The sequence below is a fragment of the Xenopus laevis genome, chromosome 3S (genome assembly GCF_017654675.1).
Source record: "Xenopus laevis strain J_2021 chromosome 3S, Xenopus_laevis_v10.1, whole genome shotgun sequence".
Lineage (NCBI taxonomy): Eukaryota > Metazoa > Chordata > Amphibia > Anura > Pipidae > Xenopus > Xenopus laevis.
This window is the reverse complement of record NC_054376.1, coordinates 2,969,221-2,994,635: the sequence shown is the minus strand read 5'-3', so window position 1 is coordinate 2,994,635 and position 25,415 is coordinate 2,969,221. Positions and strand designations below refer to the sequence as shown.

Sequence of the window (25,415 nt, the reverse complement as noted above, 5' to 3'; positions counted from 1 at the left end):
TGGGCCAAAGCAACTTAAACATAGGATGCGCTTCCCCTTTAAATATGCAGCTAAAACAGCAGCAGCGAATGAGCAAATTGCACCAGTCTGATAACTGTCTGGGACTCATGATCGTCCAATGAGATCCCTGATGACTCTGCACGGCCAATGAGGGAGCAGATATAGTTCAACTCAGCCAACTGCATTTATTTCATTTGGTCCCAATTTATTAGTTGGCAGAACCCACCACCCAGGAGGGACCCAGTCTGTGGGTTTTGGCAAATGACAGAGGGGCCCCTCCAGCACCCCTGTACCTCCAGTCATTATTTCTGTTAAATCCCAGTCCAGACCTGGGCTCAGGTTACCCATGGTTACCCCTGCTAACTTAGTAGTATTACTGACCCCCGAGCCTGCGGTGCAGAAGCCGAGATCTCTAGGGCCCCCCCAAAATGTGCTGTTTATATATAAAGTAGAACAAACCCTGCCTGGAGGGCCCCTCCATAACTGAGTGAACCCATCACAGCGAATCTCTCTCTTTCCAGAATATAACGACCAACGTTTTCTTTGGTTCTTCAAGGAGTGATGTCACAATGGTCACAATCTCAGAGCCTGTTATTGGTCCGTGTTGTCTCCTACAGAGAAACGTGGTCATTTCGGGGTGCCGTTATTTTGGGCAGAATTCCATAAATCAAATCCACGAGGAAAAAGCAAAGGTAGAGTTGACATTTAAAGGGGAAGTAAAGCTGCCTCCCAGCCCCATCCGCACCACTTATATCTAACGCCAGTGTAATTGTGCCCATGTAGGACATCCGGACGGCAGTGTTGGCAGCTGATGTGTTTGGATTTTACAGGAACTGGACCCAAGATCGTGTTGCCCCACATGTGAAACAGTGACTAGAGGGTTTGAATAAACAACACTACAGAATGTGGAAACGTTGTGCCCATCATGTCAGTGGCATCAACAATTACCCAGCACCCCCTTCCAATCAATTACAACCCAAAACAATGCCCTGAGTTCACCACTGGGCGGCGGCAGAGTCCAGACTGTGTATCAGCTCATCTGTTTCTCATCTTGGTGGTCGGACTTTCCCTTTAATTTACACTAAGTCAGAAGTCAAGGGGGGAATCATTTGTCTTTATTTTGTCCACTGCCGATGGAAAATATTTCTATTGGCTGTTTTTTTTTAAGTTAACTTTTTTAAAATAATCCTTATAGGGGAGCAGCAACTACCTCTGCTACATTCTTTCAGGAGTCAGAACCAGCAGTGCAAGGATTAAAAACAACAGACAGCACTGTTTATAATTGCAATCACATTTGCACCTAAATTCATTGATTACCCTTAAAACGGGAACAGCTACTACCTCTGCTACAATCTTTCGGGAGTCAGAACCAGCAGTGCAAGGATTAAAAACTAAAGACAGCACTGTTTATAATCTCAATTACATTTGCACATAAAATCTTCTTTTTTTTTTTTTTTAAAGGTAAATAATGTGTATTGGAGAGTTGCTTAGAAATAAAGAAAAAATTCTTTCGTTATTTAAAATGTTTGGGTGTAGTTCCCCTTTAATGTTACTCAATCATGCTTCCTATTGGAGATAGAGGTATACTTTATTCAAAGGCCTCGGGCTCTCTGGAGTCGCATTATGCAGCAATACATGTGGCTTCAATTTAGACGGGTTCTTAGATAAAGGCCAGAGGATTATGGTATTTTGGCTCCACCCACCCAAATCTCTTTGGCCCCCAACGAAGGAGGTAATTCCCAAACCCAAAGGGGAAATAAACCGACAGAACTGTTTTGGTATCGGCCTTTGCGTGTTCCCATTTTTGGTGGGGTTTCCTATTCCTAGACTGCAACTCCCATCATCCTCTGCTGCCTATATTAGAAAACATTATACAGGGCAATTAATAGAGGCCAATAAACTTTCCTTTCCTTCCCCCTATATTAAGCACAATTCAGCAGGAACCGTCCCTAAGTTTACTCATAGTCTGTACAGAGAGATCCCATAAAACTATGGCAGCATAGGTATTCCCTGTACTAAGCACAATTCAGCAGGAACAGCCCCTAAGTTTGCTCATAGTCTGTACAGAGAGATCCCATAAAACTATGGCAGCATAGGTATTCCCTGTACTAAGCACAATTCAGCAGGAACAGTCCCCTAAGTTTGCTCATAGTCTGTACAGAGAGATCCCATAAAACTATGGCAGCATAGGTATTCCCTGTACTAAGCACAATTCAGCAGGAACAGTCCCCTAAGTTGCTCATAGTCTGTACAGAGAGATCCCATAAAACTATGGCAGCATAGGTATTCCCTGTACTAAGCACAATTCAGCAGGAACAGCCCCTAAGTTTGCTCATAGTCTGTACAGAGAGATCCCATAAAACTATGGTACATAGGTATTCCCTGTACTAAGCACAATTCAGCAGGAACAGTCCCTAAGTTTGCTCATAGTCTGTACAGAGAGATCCCATAAAACTATGGTACATAGGTATTCCCTGTACTAAGCACAATTCAGCAGGAACAGTCCCCTAAGTTTGCTCATAGTCTGTACAGACAGATCCCATAAAACTATGACAGCATAGGTATTCCTCTGTACTAAGCACAATTCAGCAGGAACAGTCCCTACGTTTGCTAATTTATTACTGAAGGGGCTGGACTATGAGGGTGGGAATGAAGAGGAGGAAGAGGAGGAGGAGGAGAGAGAAAGTGGGGAAATCAGTGACAGAGAGAGAGAAAGAAGAATTTCCAGAAATCCCAAACCAAAAATCATCAGAGAATTAAAGACTGTGGGATATTGGGGGAGGGGAGAGAACAAGGGGAAGTGCAACTACAATTTAGTGCATTTTGGGCTGCGGAGAAGGATCCGACTCCAACCAAAAAGCTAAAGTTTTGTGAGTGAGGAGGACTTGGAAATTAAACAAAAGAGAAGAAGAAGAGGAGGAGGAGGAGGAGGAGGGGGTTATGGATCCAGATGCTGCTGATCCCAAAGCCTTTCTCAAGTTACACAAGATGAGGGAGGAAGAGAATGTCGACGCTCCTGGGGTTTTAAAAGAGGTAATTTGGCATTTTATTTATTCCTGTGTTTATGTTTCTATGGGTCGGACATTGATCGGGAGCAGGAGCTGGTGACAGTCAGTGGTACCCACTTGCTAACTGTCATCCCTAATGGGGCGTTTAGTGGCCGAGCTGATTGGCCAAATATATCCTCGAATTGGGACGTTTCCAGCTGTACTTTGATATTGATTGATACAGTCGTATATCGTGTGATACAAAGTCTAATTGTGACATCATCTCTGAAACGTTCCTTCTGATCACAACTGGAACACGTATCTGTTATCTTGCTCTTTGGAACAGTATAGGAAATAAATGTCCAGCCGGATTCCCTTCATCCGGCAAACCACAAACATCAGTAGCAACACCCCATCCCCCGCCGAGCAACCTTGTGACATCACTACTTGCTTCTGTCGATCTGCACTGGAATGTATTCTGTTTTATGTGTGTGAGTAAAAGGGATGTCCACGTCCCAACTTGCTTCAATGCAGCTGTGACTATTACAGACCCTGCACCCCTCAGACAGCATTTGTCCCTTTCACTGTAAATTGTGATATCATTCACTTTGGCTGTTCTTTTGATCTGTATTGACGTGTATTCTGGATGCACTTATGTATGGCAGGGATGTCCAAGGAACAACTTGTTTCTCTTTAGCTGTAGAATTGCAAATATCAGTATCCCCCCAGGCAGCCTCTGTTTTGTTTTTATTTGTTAATTGTGACATCACTATTTAAAAGGATGGTTCACCTTTAAGGTAAGTTTTAGTATGTTATAGAATGGCCAGTTCTAAGCAATTTTTAAATTGGTCTACATTATTTATTTTTAGTAGTTTTTCAATGTTTTTCCTTCTTCTAAATCTTTGCAGCTTTAAAATGGGGGGTCATTGGTACAAATATACAGAGAAGGAATGTTCTGGGCACATAATAAGCTATACCCTCATACTGTACTGTCTAAGGGAATCAATATGGCACCTCCTCCTCCCATATGTATAAATACAAATATACAGAGAAGGAATGTTCTGGGCACACAATAAGCTATACCCTCATACTGTACTGTCTAAGGGAATCAATATGGCACCTCCTCCTCCCATATGTATAAATACAAATATACAGAGAAGGAATGTTCTGGGCACACAATAAGCTATACCCTCATACTGTACTGTCTAAGGGAATCAATATGGCACCTCCTCCTCCCATATGTATAAATACAAATATACAGAGAAGGAATGTTCTGGGCACACAATAAGCTATACCCTCATACTGTACTGTCTAAGGGAATCAATATGGCACCTCCTCCTCCTCCCATATGTATAAATACAAATATACAGAGAAGGAATGTTCTGGGCACACAATAAGCTATACCCTCATACTGTACTGTCTAAGGGAATCAATATGGCACCTCCTCCTCCCATATGTATAAATACAAATATACAGAGAAGGAATGTTCTGGGCACACAATAAGCTATACCCTCATACTGTACTGTCTAAGGGAATCAATATGGCACCTCCTCCTCCCATATGTATAAATACAAATATACAGAGAAGGAATGTTCTGGGCACACAATAAGCTATACCCTCATACTGTACTGTCTAAGGGAATCAATATGGCACCTCCTCCTCCCATATGTATAAATACAAATATACAGAGAAGGAATGTTCTGGGCACACAATAAGCTATACCCTCATACTGTACTGTCTAAGGGAATCAATATGGCACCTCCTCCTCCTCCCATATGTATAAATCCCCTAAAAGAAACGACTCCCAAAGAATGTTTAATATTGACTTGCTTTGTCTTCAAACACTCATTTACACACTCACCCCCCCCCCCACTGTATAATTATAATCAAGGGGCGGAGCCTCAGGTCGTTATCTCTGAGAAGAGCAAAGATTCTTTACTTCCTGTTTTAGTTACAAATAGTTTCCCTTATTTCCTTTAACCCGGACACAGAGGGACGGGACGTATTGTCTGTACCAGAGAGAGAGAGGCAGCCAATCAGGGATGTGCTGTTATATTGGCGTTTATGGAAGTTCCCCATGCGGTTGGTCCTGATATTTAGGTCAATGGAGGAGCAATCGCCGCTATTTTGCCGAGCTGAACACTGCACAGACCATAGCCCTTAAAGTCGGCTACAAAACCAGCCCAAAACTAGCCAAGAGGAACTTCAAAAGTAGCCCAAAAATAGCACAATATGTGCAGTGAAAAAAGTCTAAACATTAAATAAATATATATGAAAAAATGCCTTTTTTCAGATTGACACATTTTTCCATAAAGCCAAATGGAACAGATTCGACCAGCACCAGGGGTGTAACTGCAGGAGATATAGGGGTCCCATAAGGCTTAATACTGTACAATTTCAATAAGTATTGGTAAAACAGGACATTTTGATGGCCAGAAGATTTTTGCCCCAAAATTGTCACCAGAAAGTGCAAAAATGCTTAAGAGTGACGGGAGACTGGGGTACAGAGGCCAAAATCTGGTAACTTCCGACCTCTACACAAGTCAGCCCCATTGCATGCTGGGTATTGTAGTCTTACATTCAACTTGGCATTTGGCAAATTGTTAAATAAAAACTACATTACCCAACATGCATCGGGAGACACAGGATTGGCACATTAGGGCAAGAAAATAACTTTGGCTGGTTTCAAAAGTACAAACCAGCCAAAGGCCCGCCTGGGCTTTAATTTAGTGGCCCAATTTGGCTGGAAAACGGCCAACCTGGTTACCCTGCTAGAGGGTGCATAGCAACAAGCGCAGGGTTGCCAGGTGTGAGTTTCAAAAACAGACAAAGTCAGTTACACAACCAGCCGAAAACTAGCCAAGAGGCACTTCAACAGTAGCCCAAAAATAGCCCAATCTGTTATATATGAACATTTGCTTTTTCATATTTTCCCATGAAGCAAAATGGGAGAGTTGGGGGACCCAGGAGGTATAGGGGCCTCATACGGCCTAATTTATATACCATTTTAGTAAATATTGGAAAAAAGTTCAACCTTTTTTTGGTGGCCAGCAGATTTTTGCCACAAAAATGCTTTACATTGAAGGGAGACTGGAGTACAAATAGGGTTGCCACCTGGCCGGTATTTTACAGGCCTGGTTGATCCCAATGTTATTTATAGGGAAAAAGGATAAATATATAGGAAGGTCGGTATTTTTTTCCGGTAAAGGTGGTACAAAGCACAAATTCAGGTAACTCACATTGCATGCTGGGTATTGTAGTCTTACATTGAACTTGGCAAAAACTACATTACCCAATATGCATTGGGAGACGCAGGATTTTCACATTGGGCAAGAAAAAAACTTTGGCTGGTTTCCAATGTACAAACCAGCCAAAGGTCCAAAAAGTCGCCCAAATCCGTACCTTGGCTAGTTTGTACTTTCAAAACCAGCCTGGGCTTTAAATTAGTAGCCCAATTTGGCTGGAAAACCCTGCCCTTAACTGTGAGAAACCCCATCGACTTCTGGTGTGTGCAGCAAAAACAGCAATTAAATGATCAGTAGGAAAGGGCACTGTCATTACTGCATCTGTGTGCAGCACAATCCAGCAGGAACTGTATATGCTTTCAATGGATATTGGGAAGTTGTATCAGGAGTCAGAAGCAGCAGTGCAGAGAAGAGAAAGGGACAGAGACAATGACAGTTACACAGAACTATAAACCCAGTGAGAATGAGGAATGAATGGATATTGGGAAGTTGTATCAGGAGTCAGAAGCAGCAGTGCAGAGAAAGGGACAGACACAATGACAGTTACACAGAACTATAAACCCAGTGAGAATGAGGAATGAATGGATATTGGGAAGTTGTATCAGGAGTCAGAAGCAGCAGTGCAGAGAAAGGACAGACACAATGACAGTTACACAGAACTATAAACCCAGTGAGAATGAGGAATGAATGGATATTGGGAAGTTGTATCAGGAGTCAGAAGCAGCAGTGCAGAGAAAGGGACAGACACAATGACAGTTACACAGAACTATAAACCCAGTGAGAATGAGGAATGAATGGATATTGGGAAGTTGTATCAGGAGTCAGAGGCAGCAGTGCAGAGAAGAGAAAGGGACAGACACAATGACAGTTACACAGAACTATAAACCCAGTGAGAATGAGGAATGAATGGATATTGAGAAGTTGTATCAGGAGTCAGAAGCAGCAGTGCAGAGAAAGGGACAGACACAATGACAGTTACACAGAACTATAAACCCAGTGAGAATGAGGAATGAATGGATATTGGGAAGTTGTATCAGGAGTCAGAAGCAGCAGTGCAGAGAAGAGAAAGGGACAGACACAATGACAGTTACACAGAACTATAAACCCAGTGAGAATGAGGAATGAATGGATATTGGGAAGTTGTATCAGGAGTCAGAGGCAGCAGTGCAGAGAAGAGAAAGGGACAGACACAATGACAGTTACACAGAACTATAAACCCAGTGAGAATGAGGAATGAATGGATATTGGGAAGTTGTATCAGGAGTCAGAAGCAGCAGTGCAGAGAAAGGGACAGACACAATGACAGTTACACAGAACTATAAACCCAGTGAGAATGAGGAATGAATGGATATTGGGAAGTTGTATCAGGAGTCAGAAGCAGCAGTGCAGAGAAGAGAAAGGGACAGACACAATGACAGTTACACAGAACTATAAACCCAGTGAGAATGAGGAATGAATGGATATTGGGAAGTTGTATCAGGAGTCAGAAGCAGCAGTGCAGAAAAGAGAAAGGGACAGACACAATGACAGTTACACAGAACTATAAACCCAGTGAGAATAAGGAATGAATGGATATTGGGAAGTTGTATCAGGAGTCAGAAGCAGCAGTGCAGAGAAAGGGACAGACACAATTCAGTTACACAGAACTATAAACCCAGTGAGAATGAGGAATGAATGGATATTGGGAAGTTGTATCAGGAGTCAGAGGCAGCAGTGCAGAGAAAGGGACAGACACAATGACAGTTACACAGAACTATAAACCCAGTGAGAATGAGGAATGAATGGATATTGGGAAGTTGTATCAGGAGTCAGAAGCAGCAGTGCAGAAAAGAGAAAGGGACAGACACAATGACAGTTACACAGAACTATAAACCCAGTGAGAATGAGGAATGAATGGATATTGGGAAGTTGTATCAGGAGTCAGAAGCAGCAGTGCAGAAAAGAGAAAGGGACAGACACAATGACAGTTACACAGAACTATAAACCCAGTGAGAATAAGGAATGAATGGATATTGGGAAGTTGTATCAGGAGTCAGAAGCAGCAGTGCAGAGAAAGGGACAGACACAATGACAGTTACACAGAACTATAAACCCAGTGAGAATGAGGAATGAATGGATATTGGGAAGTTGTATCAGGAGTCAGAGGCAGCAGTGCAGAGAAAGGGACAGACACAATGACAGTTACACAGAACTATAAACCCAGTGAGAATGAGGAATGAATGGATATTGGGAAGTTGTATCAGGAGTCAGAAGCAGCAGTGCAGAGAAGAGAAAGGGACAGACACAATGACAGTTACACAGAACTATAAACCCAGTGAGAATGAGGAATGAATGGATATTGGGAAGTTGTATCAGGAGTCAGAAGCAGCAGTGCAGAGAAAGGGACAGATACAATGACAGTTACACAGAACTATAAACCCAGTGAGAATGAGGAATGAATGGATATTGGGAAGTTGTATCAGGAGTCAGAGGCAGCAGTGCAGAGAAAGGGACAGACACAATGACAGTTACACAGAACTATAAACCCAGTGAGAATGAGGAATGAATGGATATTGGGAAGTTGTATCAGGAGTCAGAAGCAGCAGTGCAGAGAAGAGAAAGGGACAGACACAATGACAGTTACACAGAACTATAAACCCAGTGAGAATGAGGAATGAATGGATATTGGGAAGTTGTATCAGGAGTCAGAAGCAGCAGTGCAGAGAAGAGAAAGGGACAGACACAATGACAGTTACACAGAACTATAAACCCAGTGAGAATGAGGAATGAATGGATATTGGGAAGTTGTATCAGGAGTCAGAAGCAGCAGTGCAGAGAAGAGAAAGGGACAGACACAATGACAGTTACACAGAACTATAAACCCATTGAGAATGAGGAATGAATGGATATTGGGAAGTTGTATCAGGAGTCAGAGGCAGCAGTGCAGAGAAGAGAAAGGGACAGACACAATGACAGTTACACAGAACTATAAACCCAGTGAGAATGAGGAATGAATGGATATTGGGAAGTTGTATCAGGAGTCAGAGGCAGCAGTGCAGAGAGTGAGGAATGAATGGATATTTCTTTAGACAAAACACAGTTCTGGGGTCGAGTTCCCCTTGGAAAGCTTTGGGCACGTTCTGTACAAGTTGTGTTTGGGGCGGTTGGATCAGGGGTCGGTGCTGATAGACACTCGCAGCTCCTCGGGATTTAATTAGAATCAGGATAAAGTCGTTACAGATGGAGCTTGTGTTTAATATCGAGGCGTGACCGGCAGTGGCTGGGAATGATTATGGGGCTGATTTAATTTGGGCAGTATTTTATATAACAGACGCCAGATCAATGACAGCTCTTCCCCTTTCCCTTGCAGCACATTTTTGGTTCTAGTACAAAGCAGTCAGGGATATACTGAGACAGCTTGCAATTGGTCTTCGTTTACTATTCTTGGTCATTTTTGAATGATTTAGCTTCATGTTCAGCAGTTGCTAAGGTCCAGTTTACCCTAGTAACCAAGCAGGGTTTTGAATGGAAGGCTGGAAGATAAAAAGATTACACAGTAGCAATAATAACACAATTATTAACTAAAAGGTGAACTCCCCCTTTAAAAGCAGAAACATTGTGGGAGAAAGGGTTAAACCCATATTTTGACCTGTCTGACCCTTTTCCTCCAAAGGGGTCGTCTCTTATGGTTCAGGTTATGGCCTGTGTCCGACAAAACATTCCCACTTCCAAGTGAAATCAGAGTAAATGGGAAATTGGGGGGGAGCAGAAGTCATGTTGCAGCAGTGCAGTAGAGCAAGGAGGAGGCTCATGGAACGATGGGATTTATATCAGAATCTGTTAGTGTCACATCAGCCTAAGGGTTTATAGATAAATATGTTGTTTTGTGCGTCTGTGTGAGTTTGAATTGTGTGAGGGTGAATAGTGGGTGCTGAGCACGGGGGCAAATTGTGCAGCGTCGGGTGTTTCTGTTCCTTCTTCAAACCCTTCTGAGTAATGGGGTTTCCAACAAAATTTTAGCAGGCTGGGCCCCTTAGCTCATAACAAGGTTACAGATATATAGAAACATTGGGGTGTCACCCTGCTATAGTTCCAGGGGTACCCAGGGCACAAATAAGCACTCACCCCAAATCTCCCCCTAACTGACCTTCAGACTGGGCCCCCTTAGCTCATAACAAGGTTACAGATATATAGAAACATTGGGGTGTCACCCTGCTATAGTTCCAGGGGTACCCAGGGCACAAATAAGCACTCACCCCAAATCTCCCCCTAACTGACCTTCAGACTGGGCCCCCTTAGCTCATAACAAGGTTACAGATATATAGAAACATTGGGGTGTCACCCTGCTATAGTTCCAGGGGTACCCAGGGTACAAATAAGCACTCACCCCAAATCTCCCCCTAACTGACCTTCAGACTGGGCCCCCTTAGCTCATAACAAGGTTACAGATATATAGAAACATTGGGGTGTCACCCTGCTATAGTTCCAGGGGTACCCAGGGTACAAATAAGCACTCACCCCAAATCTCCCCCTAACTGACCTTCTGACTGGGACCCCTTAGCTCATAACAAGGTTACAGATATATATAGAAACATTGGGGTGTCACCCTGCTATAGTTCCAGGGGTACCCAGGGTACAAATAAGCACTCACCCCAAATCCCCCCCTAACTGACCTTCAGACTGGGCCCCCTTAGCTCATAACAAGGTTACAGATATATAGAAACATTGGGGTGTCACCCTGCTATAGTTCCAGGGGTACCCAGGGCACAAATAAGCACTCACCCCAAATCTCCCCCTAACTGACCTTCAGACTGGGCCCCCTTAGCTCATAACAGAATATTCCAAACAAATTACTGGTGCTGTTCAATCAGCTGCCTCAGAAGGTGCCTGTAGGGTCCAGGGCTGGAAATTTCCCCCCCGGTCGCCACTTAATAGACATGGCCCTTTAATGATGTGGTTTTGCCTCTTTCAATCGGTGAATAAAAAAGTGTTTAACTGCAGTAAATACAACTGAGATTTTGTGATCAAATAGTACCACTCCCATATATGGTCACAGAACAACCCCTCAGTGACTTTTAATATCCTTATCATTTACAGTAGGGGGTACATTATCCCTTATAATACGAGTGATACTCAGAGTTCCCTGTATAACTCAGCCTGCAGCCTTGTGCCTTTATATGGTCACAGAACAACCCCTCAGTGACTTCTAATATCCTTATCATTTACAGTAGGGGGTACATTATCCCTTATAATACATGAGTGATACTCACAGTTCCCTGTATAACTCAGCCTGCAGCCTTGTGCCTTTATATGGTCACAGAACAACCCCTCAGTGACTTCTAATATCCTTATCATTTACAGTAGGGGGTACATTATCCCTTATAATACATGAGTGATACTCAGAGTTCCCTGTATAACTCAGCCTGCAGCCTTGTGTCTTTATATGGTCACAGAACAACCCCTCAGTGACTTCTAATATCCTTATCATTTACAGTAGGGGGTACATTATCCCTTATAATACATGAGTGATACTCAGAGTTCCCTGTATAACTCAGCCTGCAGCCTTGTGTCTTTATATGGTCACAGAACAACCCCTCAGTGACTTCTAATATCCTTATCATTTACAGTAGGGGTACATTATCCCTTATAATACATGAGTGATACTCAGAGTTCCCTGTATAACTCAGCCTGCAGCCTTGTGCCTTTATATGGTCACAGAACAACCCCTCAGTGGGAACAATAATAAAAGGTTTGTCCTTTTCCCCCCAGGGGAGCAACAGTAGAGCTAAATGCTGACACCATGACTGTGAGAAGGGCCACAGTGGTGACCAGGAATAAAGACCACTCACCATACCAGGCCGGCTCTAGGTAAGTATCATTAATACCATTTTACCATTTCAGGGAACCCCCAATAATGTCCAACCCCACCCCCAAACTACACCTCAGTTTTCCAATGTGGTTAAGGCCACGTGGGATTGTACTTAGTTTAAGAACCCATCGGCTTCTAGTAACTAAGTACAATGGGGCCCCACAATTTCTAATAGTGGCCCCATCACTAGGAGAGGGTTTGGCTTTTTCCCATGTCTCCCGGGGTCGGTTCCTGTGTTGACTAAAAGTCCGTTTCTGCATTAAATGAACTTTATCTCAGCCACTCCTCCATTGCTCTTCAGATATTTACTTCTCATGGTTTGAGATGATGCAGTCACTGGTTGCTAAGATAGTGACCTTGGCAACGACAATGGATACTGACTGTAAAGCTAGATGTTCATTCTAAAAGTTAAGGTCTGACTTAATTAAATGGTTATTCGACCTCCTTTAAGAAAAAAATGACATTAAAGAAGAACTAAAGTATTATTGATCCAGGCCGTTAAAGGCCCCCCCACAGCTCCCCATCTTGGATCTTTTTGTGAGTCAGTGGCACTGCACATGCTCAGTGGGCTCTGGGCTGCTGCTAAGAAACTAAACTTAGGGGTCCAGGTTCATCTGCAGTAGAAGTTGATGGGGGCACCTTCAGAGGCTCAGATCTTCCCTGCCTTAGGGCTTAGGGCTCGTACAGAAGGCCAAAACATAAGGTGTAGCATTTCTAACCTAAGCCTTTTTGAGTTTTAGTTCCCCTTTAAAATATTATAAAAGTTTGGGACAATACAGTTTAATCACTGGCATTTGCACGGCCATCTATGAGTCCTGCAACAGGTCGGGTACCCGGGATAGAAATCAGGTTTTGGTTGATTTTGTGTTGCAGGTCCAAAATGTCAATATTGGAATTGGTGCTGGACAGTAGATCAGCAAGTCGCCAAATAGATTATCTTTACACATTTCCCCCATTAGTATCACCTCTAGGGGGGCCCTATTTATCATAACGGCAGCCGTATGGGCCCTGTCTGAGATCCTGAGTGCTACTCAGCCTTGGATTTAACTTACATCTGAACCAACCAATAATACATCCCCCATCAACCCAACGCATTGGCCAAGACATCTAAGATGGCTTCAGACTTCACCGTTTTAATGGTGTTGTTTAAAACATGGGTAGAAGTGGTAGCCAATCACTGTGTGATATATGATATTATTTGTCCATAGGGTAAAGCTTGTCAGGAAAGAAAACTCTGAGTCTGGAAGAAAATCTACAGTTCTTCTGGTTGAGAGCCAAAGTGGAATAAAAAGTATTTCTAGGCAAGACTTATCCCTGCAAAAAAGTCCACTCCAGAGCATTGATAACCTATCAGGAGAAGCAGACACAAACGTTCTAGACTGGAACATGCTCAGCCATAGAATGATCATCAGTGACCAAGTCGTGGACCTCGGTGTCAAGGAACAAGGCCACATCTTAAAGAAACAACTTTCCTCTCCACCCCAAAAGATCCCACTAAAGAAGACTTCTAGCATCAAGGACAAGATTTCTGAATGGGAAGAAAAGAAGGAGACACAGTCCCCCGTTCTGAGCCGGAAGGAGTCGGTGCACTTGAAGAGACAGGATTCCTCAGGCCCAGTTTCTGGAGAAACCAACGGCAATGGAACAATCCAACCATCTCCTCTTCTCAGCAGGAAGGAGCTGGTGCCCATTAAGAGACAGGATTCTACTGGACTATCTTCTTCAGACATAGTGGTTCCAGAAAGTAAGATGAGGTCTAAAGGGAGTGTTAAGAGGATGTTTAGTTGGGAGATGGACAATAATCAGAAAGACTCATCAAAGGTGGAGAAACCAACTGATAGAGAGACTGATCAAAATGCTGAAAGAGAGACACCTTCCGGCAACAAGAAGGATCAGACCACAGTCTTAAACCAAGTGAAAAGGTTTGAGCGCTCCTTGAAAGACAGTCCGGTAGATTTGCAACCACAATTACCCGGGACCTATTATTCTCCACAGTGTCTGCTGGAGGCAGAGAACCAGGAGAACAGAGTCAGGTCAAAAAAAACTCATGAAAACTCTGAGACCATTTTTGGGATGGTAGGAGAGGGCAGGCCCTCTAGAAGGACTAGCAATGCTGAGAATGTATATACAGAACCTGGAGCACAGGAGAAAAGGCTTCCCATAAACCCACTGCCAAAACCCAGAAGGACTTTCTGTCATGAATGGGAGGGGGAAATTTTTCCACCCAGGACAACTGGGCTCCGTAAAACGAACAGAGACTTGCCTCCTCTTCCAGTTATACTTCCCCCTCCTCTGCCCACATCTCCACCTCCATCTGCCATTAGCAGAAGGCTTTGGAACACCAAGCACAAGCATAATCGGGACCACAGGTACTGCTCATGATTCAACATTCAGTAATAATTGGCATTGGGCATTTGGGTTCTTGGAAGGAACCTACTAAATCATCATCACTGGCATTTGCACGGCCATCTATGAGTCCTGCAACAGGTCGGGTACCCGGGATAGAAATCAGGTTTTGGTTGATTTTGTGTTGCAGGTCAAATCCATTATTTATATATTTGTCCATCTACTGAATCCTCCTCAAAAGAGCTATCCATTGCTTGGTAGGCAGTGTTTTCATTGGAAAATCTGGACTGCCCCTAAGTGCCATTGTTCCTAAATTGTGAGGTGCTCTTAGAGAAGTTGTATGGGCATCTGAATATGGGAAAAGCAAATACTGCTGGTCATTTTGCTATTATTAACCCAATTGGGTCAATTCCAATTCCCAACTTGGATCGTCATGATTGGCAACCCAAGCGTGTGCCCATTAGAAGTCAACCATTCCAGGTACATGAGCACCCACCTAGGAGAGCCCGATACAGGACTGGATTTGGTGGTTGAGTAAGCCTAGCCCCACTTTTCCCACTACTTTCACCTTGTTCCCATCAACAATTACCTCCATCATGTACTTTGCACTACACCATCCACCACTTGCGCCTTGCCTAGTTCCTAGTGCAGATGTTGCCTGGTGAGCCTTTTCGCCCCTAGAAATGTTGTCCCCCAGAACTAGGGACCTTTGTGGCTTTCCTGCAAATCCAGGCCCCATATGGAGCAGCTGGAAGTTTAGAGTTGCAGAAAAGCTATAGCCACATGAACATGCCCCTGTTGAGCCCAACCCCTTCCTAGATATGACCAAACTCCACTTTAGTCTTCTCAAGACTCCCTCATCTATTTGGGCCATGCCTGCCCCCTGGATGCTGACCCATAGGAACAATGTCGGCATTCTTGCCATTGATACAGTTTCTAGTTGTCAGTGATGAGGTTCTTCAGGGGTCCAATAGTAGAAGAATGACTGATTAGATTTTACTTTTGTGGAACAATACAAAGATACAAGGTCATGTGTGATGGATCTTTCCTCCTGGTTTCAGTGTTGTCATGTAATTATTCCCAGTCATCAATAATATTGGATTTCAGACTCCCTTCTCTTCTCTATGGGGAAGAGACTGACTAATAAAGGTTGACTCTTCTCTAAACCATTGAATCCCAGGAAGTCGTACGAGTTTGAAGACCTGTTGCAGTCGTCCGGGAACGGCCGAGTGGATTGGTACGCACAGACCAAGCTCGCTCTCACTCGCACTTTATCGGAAGAGAACGTCTATGAGGATATTCTAGGTACGGGGCCAAGCAGGTTGCATTCAATATCACGGCAAATTCACTAATGGGGGTAATGGATACCCCCAGCCTCAATTGTCCCAGGTGGTGGACCCTCCAAAAGGAGAGGGGTGTACATCAGCATATATTGGGCTAACTGGGTGCCCCAACATTTTGGGAGGTTCATAGGCTACACAGTTAGTAACATAGGAATATTTTCATATTTGGGGTATCAGGCTGTCTCACTATTCCCATAGTAACGTCTGGGGGGTCTGGGAACTTTGGGTTGGTGTTACAGTAATGGGTCACTTGTTATTTTTATTATCTGTTTTGCAGACCCCCCTTCCAAGGAGAACCCCTATGAAGACATTGAGCCGGACAATCAGTGGCTGGCAAAGAAGAGTGTCCCCGTCTTCCCTAGCCCGACCCCCTCTGTCCCAGGGACCCCCACCAAGGTACGGAGCGAGATTCATCTCTGGCCTCATTTATATTTAGGTGGCCCAAAGCAACCAATGAGACGTTTGCTTTCATTTCTATAGCAGCACTAGTCTGATCAAATATAATTGCTGATTGGTTTAGGGACCCAAATCTTCTTTTACGGATCCCCTAACTTTTGGGAAGATTAAAAAAAACTGTATTCGCACTGTGGCCTCTCATGGGGCCCCTTGTAACAGCTGTCATATTAAAGGCCAAGTCTATCCTCTGTTAGGTACCTCTGAAGAGCCCTTTCTTCAGGCAAAACTCTGAGCGCCGTAGCTTTAAACTCATGGACTTGAGAAAAATGGGCAGGGACGGAGTTTCCTCACCAAGCAAGCTGAGCCCCCCGTCTTCTCCGAGCAGCCCCGATGACTCTTTCTTCAATATGGGAGACCCCCCAAATGGGCGCAAGAGGAGGAAAATCCCCAGGGTAAGTGAATTTCATTTCCAAGCTCTTAATTTGCTTCCCTGTAACAGATTCACTAAAAATATTGTCTCCGGTTTGTTCAAAAGCTGGTGGTGAAAATCAACGATGTCTTCGAGGCTCGACGGGGTAAAAAAAAAGTGAAGAGGCTTTCACAGTCAACAGAGAACAATTCTGGGAGAGGTAAAGGGGATTAGTTTGCCTTTAATTTATTCAAGGGGAATTAAGACTCTAAGGGTGACTGTTACCCCAATGTTTCTATATATCTGTAACCTTGTTATGAGCTAAGGGGGCCCAGTCTGAAGGTCAGTTAGGAGGAGATTTGGGGTGAGTGCTTATTTGTACCCTGGGTACCCCTGGAACTATAGCTGGGTGACACCCCAATGTTTCTATATATCTGTAACCTTGTTATGAGCTAAGGGGGCCCAGTCTGAAGGTCAGTTAGGGGGAGATTTGGGGTGAGTGCTTATTTGTACCCTGGGTACCCCTGGAACTATAGCAGGGTGACACCCCAATGTTTCTATATATCTGTAACCTTGTTATGAGCTAAGGGGCCCAGTCTGAAGGTCAGTTAGGGGGAGATTTGGGGTGAGTGCTTATTTGTACTCTGGGTACCCCTGGAACTATAGCAGGGTGACACCCCAATGTTTCTATATATCTGTAACCTTGTTATGTGCTAAGGGGACCCATCCTGCAGACCAATTAAGGGGAGATTTGGGGTCATTATTTGGTACCACTGACACAAAACCAGAATATCTGTTTCTAATTGTTAATGTTAACCATTTCCTTTCCTTTTTGTCTAGTTACAGATGATAACAGCGAGTCAGACAGTGACACCGAGGAGAAGCTGAAAGGTGTGCGTTATTTTACTTTATTCAGTCCAATATTCTGTTATTCTCTGGGATTTCATGTGGAAGCCATCATTTTTACAGACCATTTATCAAGTGTTAATTTGCTTTCACATTGTGATATCACTGCCTGTAAGGCCATAACTAAATGTATATAAACCATTGGTTCGTTATCTTCTCCTTGTCCTCCAGCTCACAGCCAGCGGTTGGTGCATGTCAAGTCCAGAATGAGCCTGACGCCGATGTATCACACTTTGGAACGGGACCTGATCGAATACCAGGAGCGACAGTTGTTTGAGTACTTTGTGGTGGTCTCGCTGCACAAAAAGCCCACTAGTAGCGTCTACGTACCTGAGGTCACCCAGCAGTTCCCGCTGAAGGTATCAGGGATAGGGATATGGTGTAGCAATGGATGGGGGTCTTTCCATTGTACTTGTAATTGTTATATCTTGGATAGTGCTCCAGTCATGGCCCATGGCAGGATAATGGCAGAAGCTTGGAGGCTTGGACTTCCCAAAGATGAGGCCCAAGCCACCATGCCCCCCTTCCACTAATGACAGTTCTTCCATGGCAGATTATCCACAATATCCCAAGGATTAATCCATATATATATATATATATATATACACTGTGTCCATAACCGTAACTTCCTTTCCCGTAGCTGGAACGTTCCTTCAAGTTCATGCGAGAGGCTGAGGACCAGCTCAAGGCTATTCCACAGTTCTGCTTTCCCGATGCAAAGGATAGGTCTCCAGTCAACCAGTTTATTAGGTACAGTGAGCTTGTTCTGGTTCTATGTTATCTAGTCCCCAGAAAAGCACAACGAGCTCAGAATAGGACATGGGGCTCCTTGGATTGAAGTGGAGATGAGGTGACTACTGAGTAACCTTCACTCTTGAAAGGGTGGGACTGCTTCCTTTATACTATAGTCCCTGACTGGGAGCCAATAACCTACCACTGGCTCCATATGGGCACTAACTGGTGGTCTTTGTTGGGATGGACGGAGGCCAACCCTTAAGAGAACAGCAGTTCTTTGCAGATAAGGCCCCTTGTTCACATAAATATAATTTTTCCTTCTTCCAGTGAAACATTCTCCTTCGTCCTGACCGGAGAGGACGGCAGTCGGCGGTTTGGTTATTGCCGGAGACTCCTGGTAATGAATCATTATACACTAATATGTGGAGCACCAAGGCTATTGGCACATTATGGATACCTGTTGAATCTTCCTGCCAACCCTCATAGGGAAGTTTTCTCTTTCTATTACAGCCCAGTGGGAAAGGGAAGCGCCTGCCGGAAGTTTATTGTATAGTGAGCCGCCTCGGCTGCTTCAACCTCTTTTCTAAGGTAGGTAGCGCCAGACACTCAACGGAACGCCAAATATCTGTATTTCTTGATGTGAACTATAATCTTGCTAGAAAGACCCAAACATCTATTATCTCAGAGACATCAAAATAAACTAGGGAGCTTAGTGACTCCGACCAAGCTGCTTCCAATACAAGATTTTAACACAAAACAACTATTTCTGGCTGAAGAGGAAATTCAGGCATCTTGGGCGGGGGGGGGGACTCTGGGTTTTTTTAGGGCTGAAACCTGATCTAATCCCAAACAAATCAGCCAACGCCACCCCCAATAAACCTAGATGGGGAGCTCAAGGTAAGGTCAGTACTGGTACTTCCTGGATGGTGTTTCCTATTCAAGCGAATGAAACACATTAGATAGAGTTGTTCTACTAAATAGAGATCTCGACTCAAGGATAGTGATGGCGAATTTGCTCCATTTCGCCGAAAAATGTGAGATTTTCCCGCGAAGTTCACGAAAATTCGCGAAAATGGTGCCGGCGTCTCATTTTTTCGGCCGGCATCTGTTTTTGCAGCCAGCGAATTTTCGCGGCCATTTTGCGAATTTATTTGCCAGCGGAGAATCGTGCAAATTCGCCGCGAATTCACACCTGGCGAATAAAGTCGCCCATCACTACTCAAGGACAGTTTTTTTAGGAAACTAGAAATTGCACCCTTGAGACTGAGGCTCCCAACCACTGCTTCACACCCTTTGCTTAACCACTGAGATGTTTTTGAGTTATTTTATGTTGTTTGTTCCGCCCATCCTCTAGATCTTGGATGAAGTTGAGAAGAGAAGGGGCCTCTCGCCAGCTCTGGTACAGCCCTTCATGAGGAGCATTATGGAGGCGCCATTTCCAGCCCTGGGAAGGAAAATTACTGTGAAGAATTTCCTTCCAGGATCAGGAACTGAGGTACAAGGCAAAAAGAGGCCATGACATTGCGCCTCTACTGTTTGTGAGGCTAACCTTGAGGTCTTGTACTAATATGGGCAAAGTTTTACCCTTCCCAGTTACACATAGCAACCAATTACCCACATCAGTTATATAGGGATCATGAGCTTAAATTCAGCTGTTCCCATTCTGGTTTCTCCAAAGCTGCCACCAGTGAGGTGAAGAGGTTGTCCAACTATCCAATCCTCATTATCATTCCCTTCCATCCATCTTTCAAGGTGATCGAGCTCTGTCGGCCCCTGGATTCCCGGCTGGAACATGTTGACTTTGAAACCCTGTTCTCCACCCTCAGTATACGGCACGTCATACAGATCTTTGCCTCCCTTCTGCTGGAGAGACGAGTGATATTAATGGCAGACACCCTCAGGTAAGGCCTAATCCTATGGAGGCTGATGGACAATGTATGTAGAAAAGGTTAAGCCTTACGTCTTACCCAGGGCTGACCCACCACTGTCCCTCATCAGTCTGACTCTTGCAGTCTCAGCCTTGCCCAAGTCTCCATTATGCACAGTCTGATCTGCTACCTCAGCCTGTAATAGAATGATAGGAGGTCCCTTCTTGCAGTTCTATCCTAATCTAAACTTCATTATATGAAGCAAAGGGGGTTAAATAAGTGGTGCCTGATTTCTTTGTGTCACCATGGTAACCAGTGTAAACACTGGAACTCAATCCGCAATGACAATTTAATGTACAAAATCAGTCTCGGAAGTGAAGTACCAAACAGGGTTCCAACTTGCTCACCATAGCAAAATATTCTGGCTTTGGGTCTGCTGGACTGGACTGGTGGAATATTCTAATGGGCTGTATAAGGGCTTGTTCTAATATACAGTTTATTGGCTGAGTCGAGTAGCTACTTACTCTACTTTTGGTTGTAACCTAGTTTACAAGTGGCCAATCACAATGATCCTTACTAGGAGGCCACTGTAGTCCATACCCCTACTATTCTGACTTCTCTATAACCAGCTCAGGCCACACCCTGATCTAATTTCCCTTTCCTATACACGACATACTTCAACCTTTACTAGAGATGTCAACCTCTTGGGAACCAAATCTAGGTGGTTATTGGTCATACCAAAGGCATGTCCCAACTAGATCTTGACCAGGAATGACCAACCACCTCTCTAAAAATAGTACATTTGGCGTTTAGGTTTGAAAATATCCCGTCTCAAACCAAGAAAGCCCAGTTCATGAATGTGCTGCAATGGTCTTTTTCTTTCTTACCTCCAGTACCTTGTCCAAGTGCTGCCACGCTATGGTTGCCCTTATCTACCCATTTGCCTGGCAACACACCTACATCCCCGTGCTTCCACCTTCCATGATTGACATTGTGTGCTCCCCCACCCCATTTCTGATTGGTCTACTCTCCAGTTCTTTGAGTCGCTTGAAGGAGTTGCCAGTGGAAGAGGTAAGATCCTAAGACCTTGTACCAGTCTACTGTTGGGCTCAGGATGATGTTCATTAAAACTTGGCAACAAATAGCCTCAAAAATATATTATAAACAATTATTTCCATATATTACTTCAACTATTTAATATATTTTGTATCACTAACGCAAGGCATGATTGTCCCCTATCCTAGCCTGGTAGCACTTGTAGAACTTTAGCTGCCGTCAATGAGCTGTGGGATATGGGTGCATTTAACGTCTACATTTTATAGTAAAATTATTCACGATCCCTCTGTGAGTAGTAAAAATATGACCTAATCTACTTTTTCCATAATAAAAATCACGATTTGTGTTGGCCACCTCTGGCAAATGTGAAGTGACCATTCCTGGTTAGTCATGCGTGAGGTCTCATAACCCTTGCTTGGCCTCCCTGGCGGTGTAAGATAGTGCCGACAAGTTTCCCACGAGGTTTGGCAATGCCGTTGAGTTTCCTGGAAAGAGGAAGGTTGGCATTGGTTGGTGCCAGGTCTAAGCAATAGTCACACACAGTTCAGATTCGGTTACTGCTGGAACTTCTCCAGAACAACAGACAGTCTGACATTTCTGGTCAACAGTGAGGAAACCACGGACCACTGGCTGGGATATGAATGTTGAATGGGGAGAGAGAGGGGCGCTGTGTCAGGAGTGCTGGGATTGGGCAGGACGGAAAAAGACGGAAGTTAAAAATTAGTTTTCTTTCCTGTGCAGGTTTTGCTGGTTGACCTGGGAAATAACCGGTTCCTGAGGCAGGTGAGTGAGTGATCGCCTTTGTAAAGCAGCCCCAGCCAATCTGTATTAGGAGCATGCTGGGAGCCTGACATTTTGTTAAAAAACAAAACAAAAAAGGCCCTTAATTATTTATACTAGATCAGCCCTGGCTTTTTTCCTTCTTCTACTGCCATCATAAAAGATCCCATGCATGATCATCTCATGCTACTGTAGCACCTATCTACCACCCAGACTTTAGTCCTCACTCTGATTAGTACCTACCTTCTCCTGGGACCTGTACTAACCAGGTTTTATGCACAGTGACCCTCTACTTGATAGGGAGCCAAAAGGCTAAGCTCACTTACCTCTTAGCCTGTAGCATCAAGGGTAACATGGTTCTGCTAATGCCACATTGGACTCCAGCCCACACACAGGGCCAGTCTTAAACAATGTTGGAGGTATCCTAACCCACCCAAATAAGAATAATACAGAGGAACTTGAAATGTTAGGGGCATTTATTACTGGGGACATTTGATTTGTTGGGTTAACTTCTACAGCCCCGTTAATACAAATCCAAATTCCGTCCAATAAGTGGCCTGGACTGGAAAACTGGAAAGGTTACAAGAGTGACGGGGAGTACTTGGAAGTTGACAGGGGGAGAGACATAGGGGATATAACTCAAGCAGTGACGTATAAGAAGTTCTCCTTTAATTAATCGAGCATTTGTCTTTCTAAGATGGAGGATGAAGAGTCTATCCTACCAAGAAAACTGCAAGCTGCTCTGGAGCAAGTTCTGGATCAGAGAAACGAGCTGGCAAGTGACAAGGAGTTGGGTTCAGCCAATGGCCACCAAGGTAAATCACTGCTTTCTCCAAGTCCAAGTTAGGGTAATGAGCTCCTCTTGCCCAAATTCCAAGATCTCGCTCTTATAAAACCCAAGCCAATGTTTTGTTTCCCAACAGACTCCTGCTCCTTGAACGACGTTGTGTCGGAAGCCTTTGTCCGATTCTTTGTGGAAATTGTGGGCCACTACTCCCTGTTTCTGGTGCCTGGGGATCAAGACGAGAAAGCTCTGCTCCGCGATGCCTTCAGAAAGTCTGTCTCATCCAAGAGCCTACGCCGATTTCTGGAGGTCTTCATGGAAACACAGATGTTTGGGGGTTTCATCCAGGAGAGGGAAATGAGGAAACAAAGCACCAAAGGTCAGGATTCCCCAACCAAACTGAGACCTACTCTAATCTACTTGTGTGGGATCATGAGAAGCTCAGGGTTGACCTTGAACCTTGGATAAGATCTATCTACCCAGTGGTCTTCCAATGGTCTTTTATAAACCTTGCCTTCTTTTTAATTAAATAAAACCGCTCAACCAGACGTATCTGTGTGGTCATAACCAACAAACATAAAACCGGAAGGTTTTGTGCTTTACCTGCAGGTCTGTTTGAGGTCCGAGCCCAGGAATACTTGGAGATGCTCCCATGCGGGGAGCAGAGCGGGGTCAACAAGTTTCTCAATAGAATAGGTAAGTCTAGCAAAGCTTTTTTGGGGGTGTTAGTGCACCCTTGTGGGAATATGTTTAATATTAATAAAACTACAACCCCCAGCATTCCTAGCACTTATAAATATTTCATTCTATTCTTTCTAGGAAATAAATTCTTTCGGAATAAGAAATAGAGCCCAGATTTACCATAACCGAAGACCCAGTCGCATCCAACGAAGGATAACAGACTCATGTCCTGGATTACCCAGAGTTCCCTGGATTTCCCAGAATCCTCTGGATCTTGCAGTTTGCAGGTTGCACGGCTGGGCTATACATTGTATTGTGCACTGGACACAGATCTGATAATCTCCGTATGGAAATATTTATAGTGAGGACGAATGAAATCCATTGAGAAATCAAGGGGAAGTAAAGCCAATATTTTGTACGTGTACGGTCGGAAGCAGAACGTGAGCGATGGATACAGTAACGCATTGTCACTGACGAGACTTAATTCCCGCTGAATTCTGAACGTGTTTCTCAGAATACTGACCACTAGCCATGCCCCTTGCCCGGCCTTGGAGTTGGCTCTGATTCCTGGCACAGGGCTCAGCCTACAAAATTGTGATCTATTTATGTTGTGTGTTCGTACAGGTGAAATTGTTATTATATGAATGAAATACTTGATTATCCGGGGACTGTAGGGATCTTGCCACTCTGGGGTGAACTACAACTCCCAGCATCCCTTTTCAGTCTCATTGGTTAGAATACTGTCATTGTAGTTGAGTTTTGGATGGAGAGGCAACGCTAGGGTATCCCCTGACTCATCCTTTATACTGGGGATTTCTAAATATACAGTTGTAGTTTAGAGATGCGCATTACTTAGAGGATGAACTAATATGGGACGGAACCTGAACCCTAAAAACCTTCCGCTCATTGAATACAAATTCTCCCACCCCGTGTCGGATTGGGGTATCCAGGGCCCACCAGGTTTCCACCACAAGAGCCACCTCCACCACCCCAGTTGTAACACATTCCCAATACAAATTCATACCTTCTGCTCACTCCAAAATGTTTGGGTTTGGACCTGGGAAGGCAACAGCCTTGGTCTGAGAGACCCATGAGGGTCGGAATCCATTGGGTTTCCTCCCACTGCCCCAGTACTTACCCAGGTACAGAGCTCTGATTCTCTGTACTTCCTGCTCCTGGGCTGTTCTCTTTCCCATGGTCAGACAGGAACCTCCCCCTGGGTAAGTGAATCCAATCTCCCCCAGTACTTACCCAGGTACAGAGCTCTGATTCTCTGTACTTCCTGCTCCTGGGCTGTTCTCTTTCCCATGGTCAGACAGGAACCTCCCCCTGGGTAAGTGAATCCAATCTCCCCCAGTACTTACCCAGATACAGAGCTCTGATTCTCTGTACTCCCTGCTCCTGGGCTGTTCTCTTTCCCATGGTCAGACAGGAACCTCCCCCTGGGTAAGTGAATCTCCCCCAGTACTTACCCAGGTACAGAGCTCTGATTCTCTGTACTTCCTGCTCCTGGGCTGTTCTCTTTCCCATGGTCAGACAGGAACCTCCCCCTGGGTAAGTGAATCCAATCTCCCCCAGTACTTACCCAGGTACAGAGCTCTGATTCTCTGTACTTCCTGCTCCTGGGCTGTTCTCTTTCCCATGTCAGACAGGAACCTCCCTCTGGGTAAGTGAATCCAATCTCCCCCAGTACTTACCCAGGTACAGAGCTCTGATTCTCTGTACTCCCTGCTCCTGGGCTGTTCTCTTTCCCATGGTCAGACAGGAACCTCCCCCTGGGTAAGTGAATCCAATCTCCCCCAGTACTTACCCAGGTACAGAGCTCTGATTCTCTGTACTTCCTGCTCCTGGGCTGTTCTCTTTCCCATGTCAGACAGGAACCTCCCTCTGGGTAAGTGAATCCAATCTCCCCCAGTACTTACCCAGGTACAGAGCTCTGATTCTCTGTACTTCCTGCTCCTGGGCTGTTCTCTTTCCCATGTCAGACAGGAACCTCCCTCTGGGTAAGTGAATCCAATCTCCCCCAGTACT

The 25,415-nt window shown here is 44.5% G+C and overlaps 1 protein-coding gene across 1 annotated transcript; it reads left to right on the top strand.

Annotated features, from left to right (window-relative positions):
- The first annotated feature begins 2,651 nt into the window (after positions 1–2,651).
- dennd2a.S (DENN/MADD domain containing 2A S homeolog) lies at positions 2,652–24,630 on the top strand. Its single transcript, XM_018254773.2, has 20 exons — positions 2,652–3,033; positions 11,981–12,079; positions 13,289–14,449; positions 15,607–15,731; positions 16,047–16,165; positions 16,420–16,617; positions 16,701–16,794; positions 17,415–17,465; positions 17,652–17,839; positions 18,121–18,230; positions 18,543–18,612; positions 18,726–18,803; positions 19,570–19,710; positions 19,968–20,116; positions 20,977–21,154; positions 21,881–21,922; positions 22,617–22,734; positions 22,843–23,082; positions 23,313–23,399; positions 23,523–24,630. The coding sequence occupies exons 2-20, from the start codon at positions 12,012–12,014 to the stop codon at positions 23,549–23,551; spliced, it is 3,246 nt and encodes a 1,081-aa protein (XP_018110262.1). The 5' UTR covers positions 2,652–3,033; positions 11,981–12,011; the 3' UTR covers positions 23,552–24,630.
- Positions 24,631–25,415: the final 785 nt, after the last annotated feature.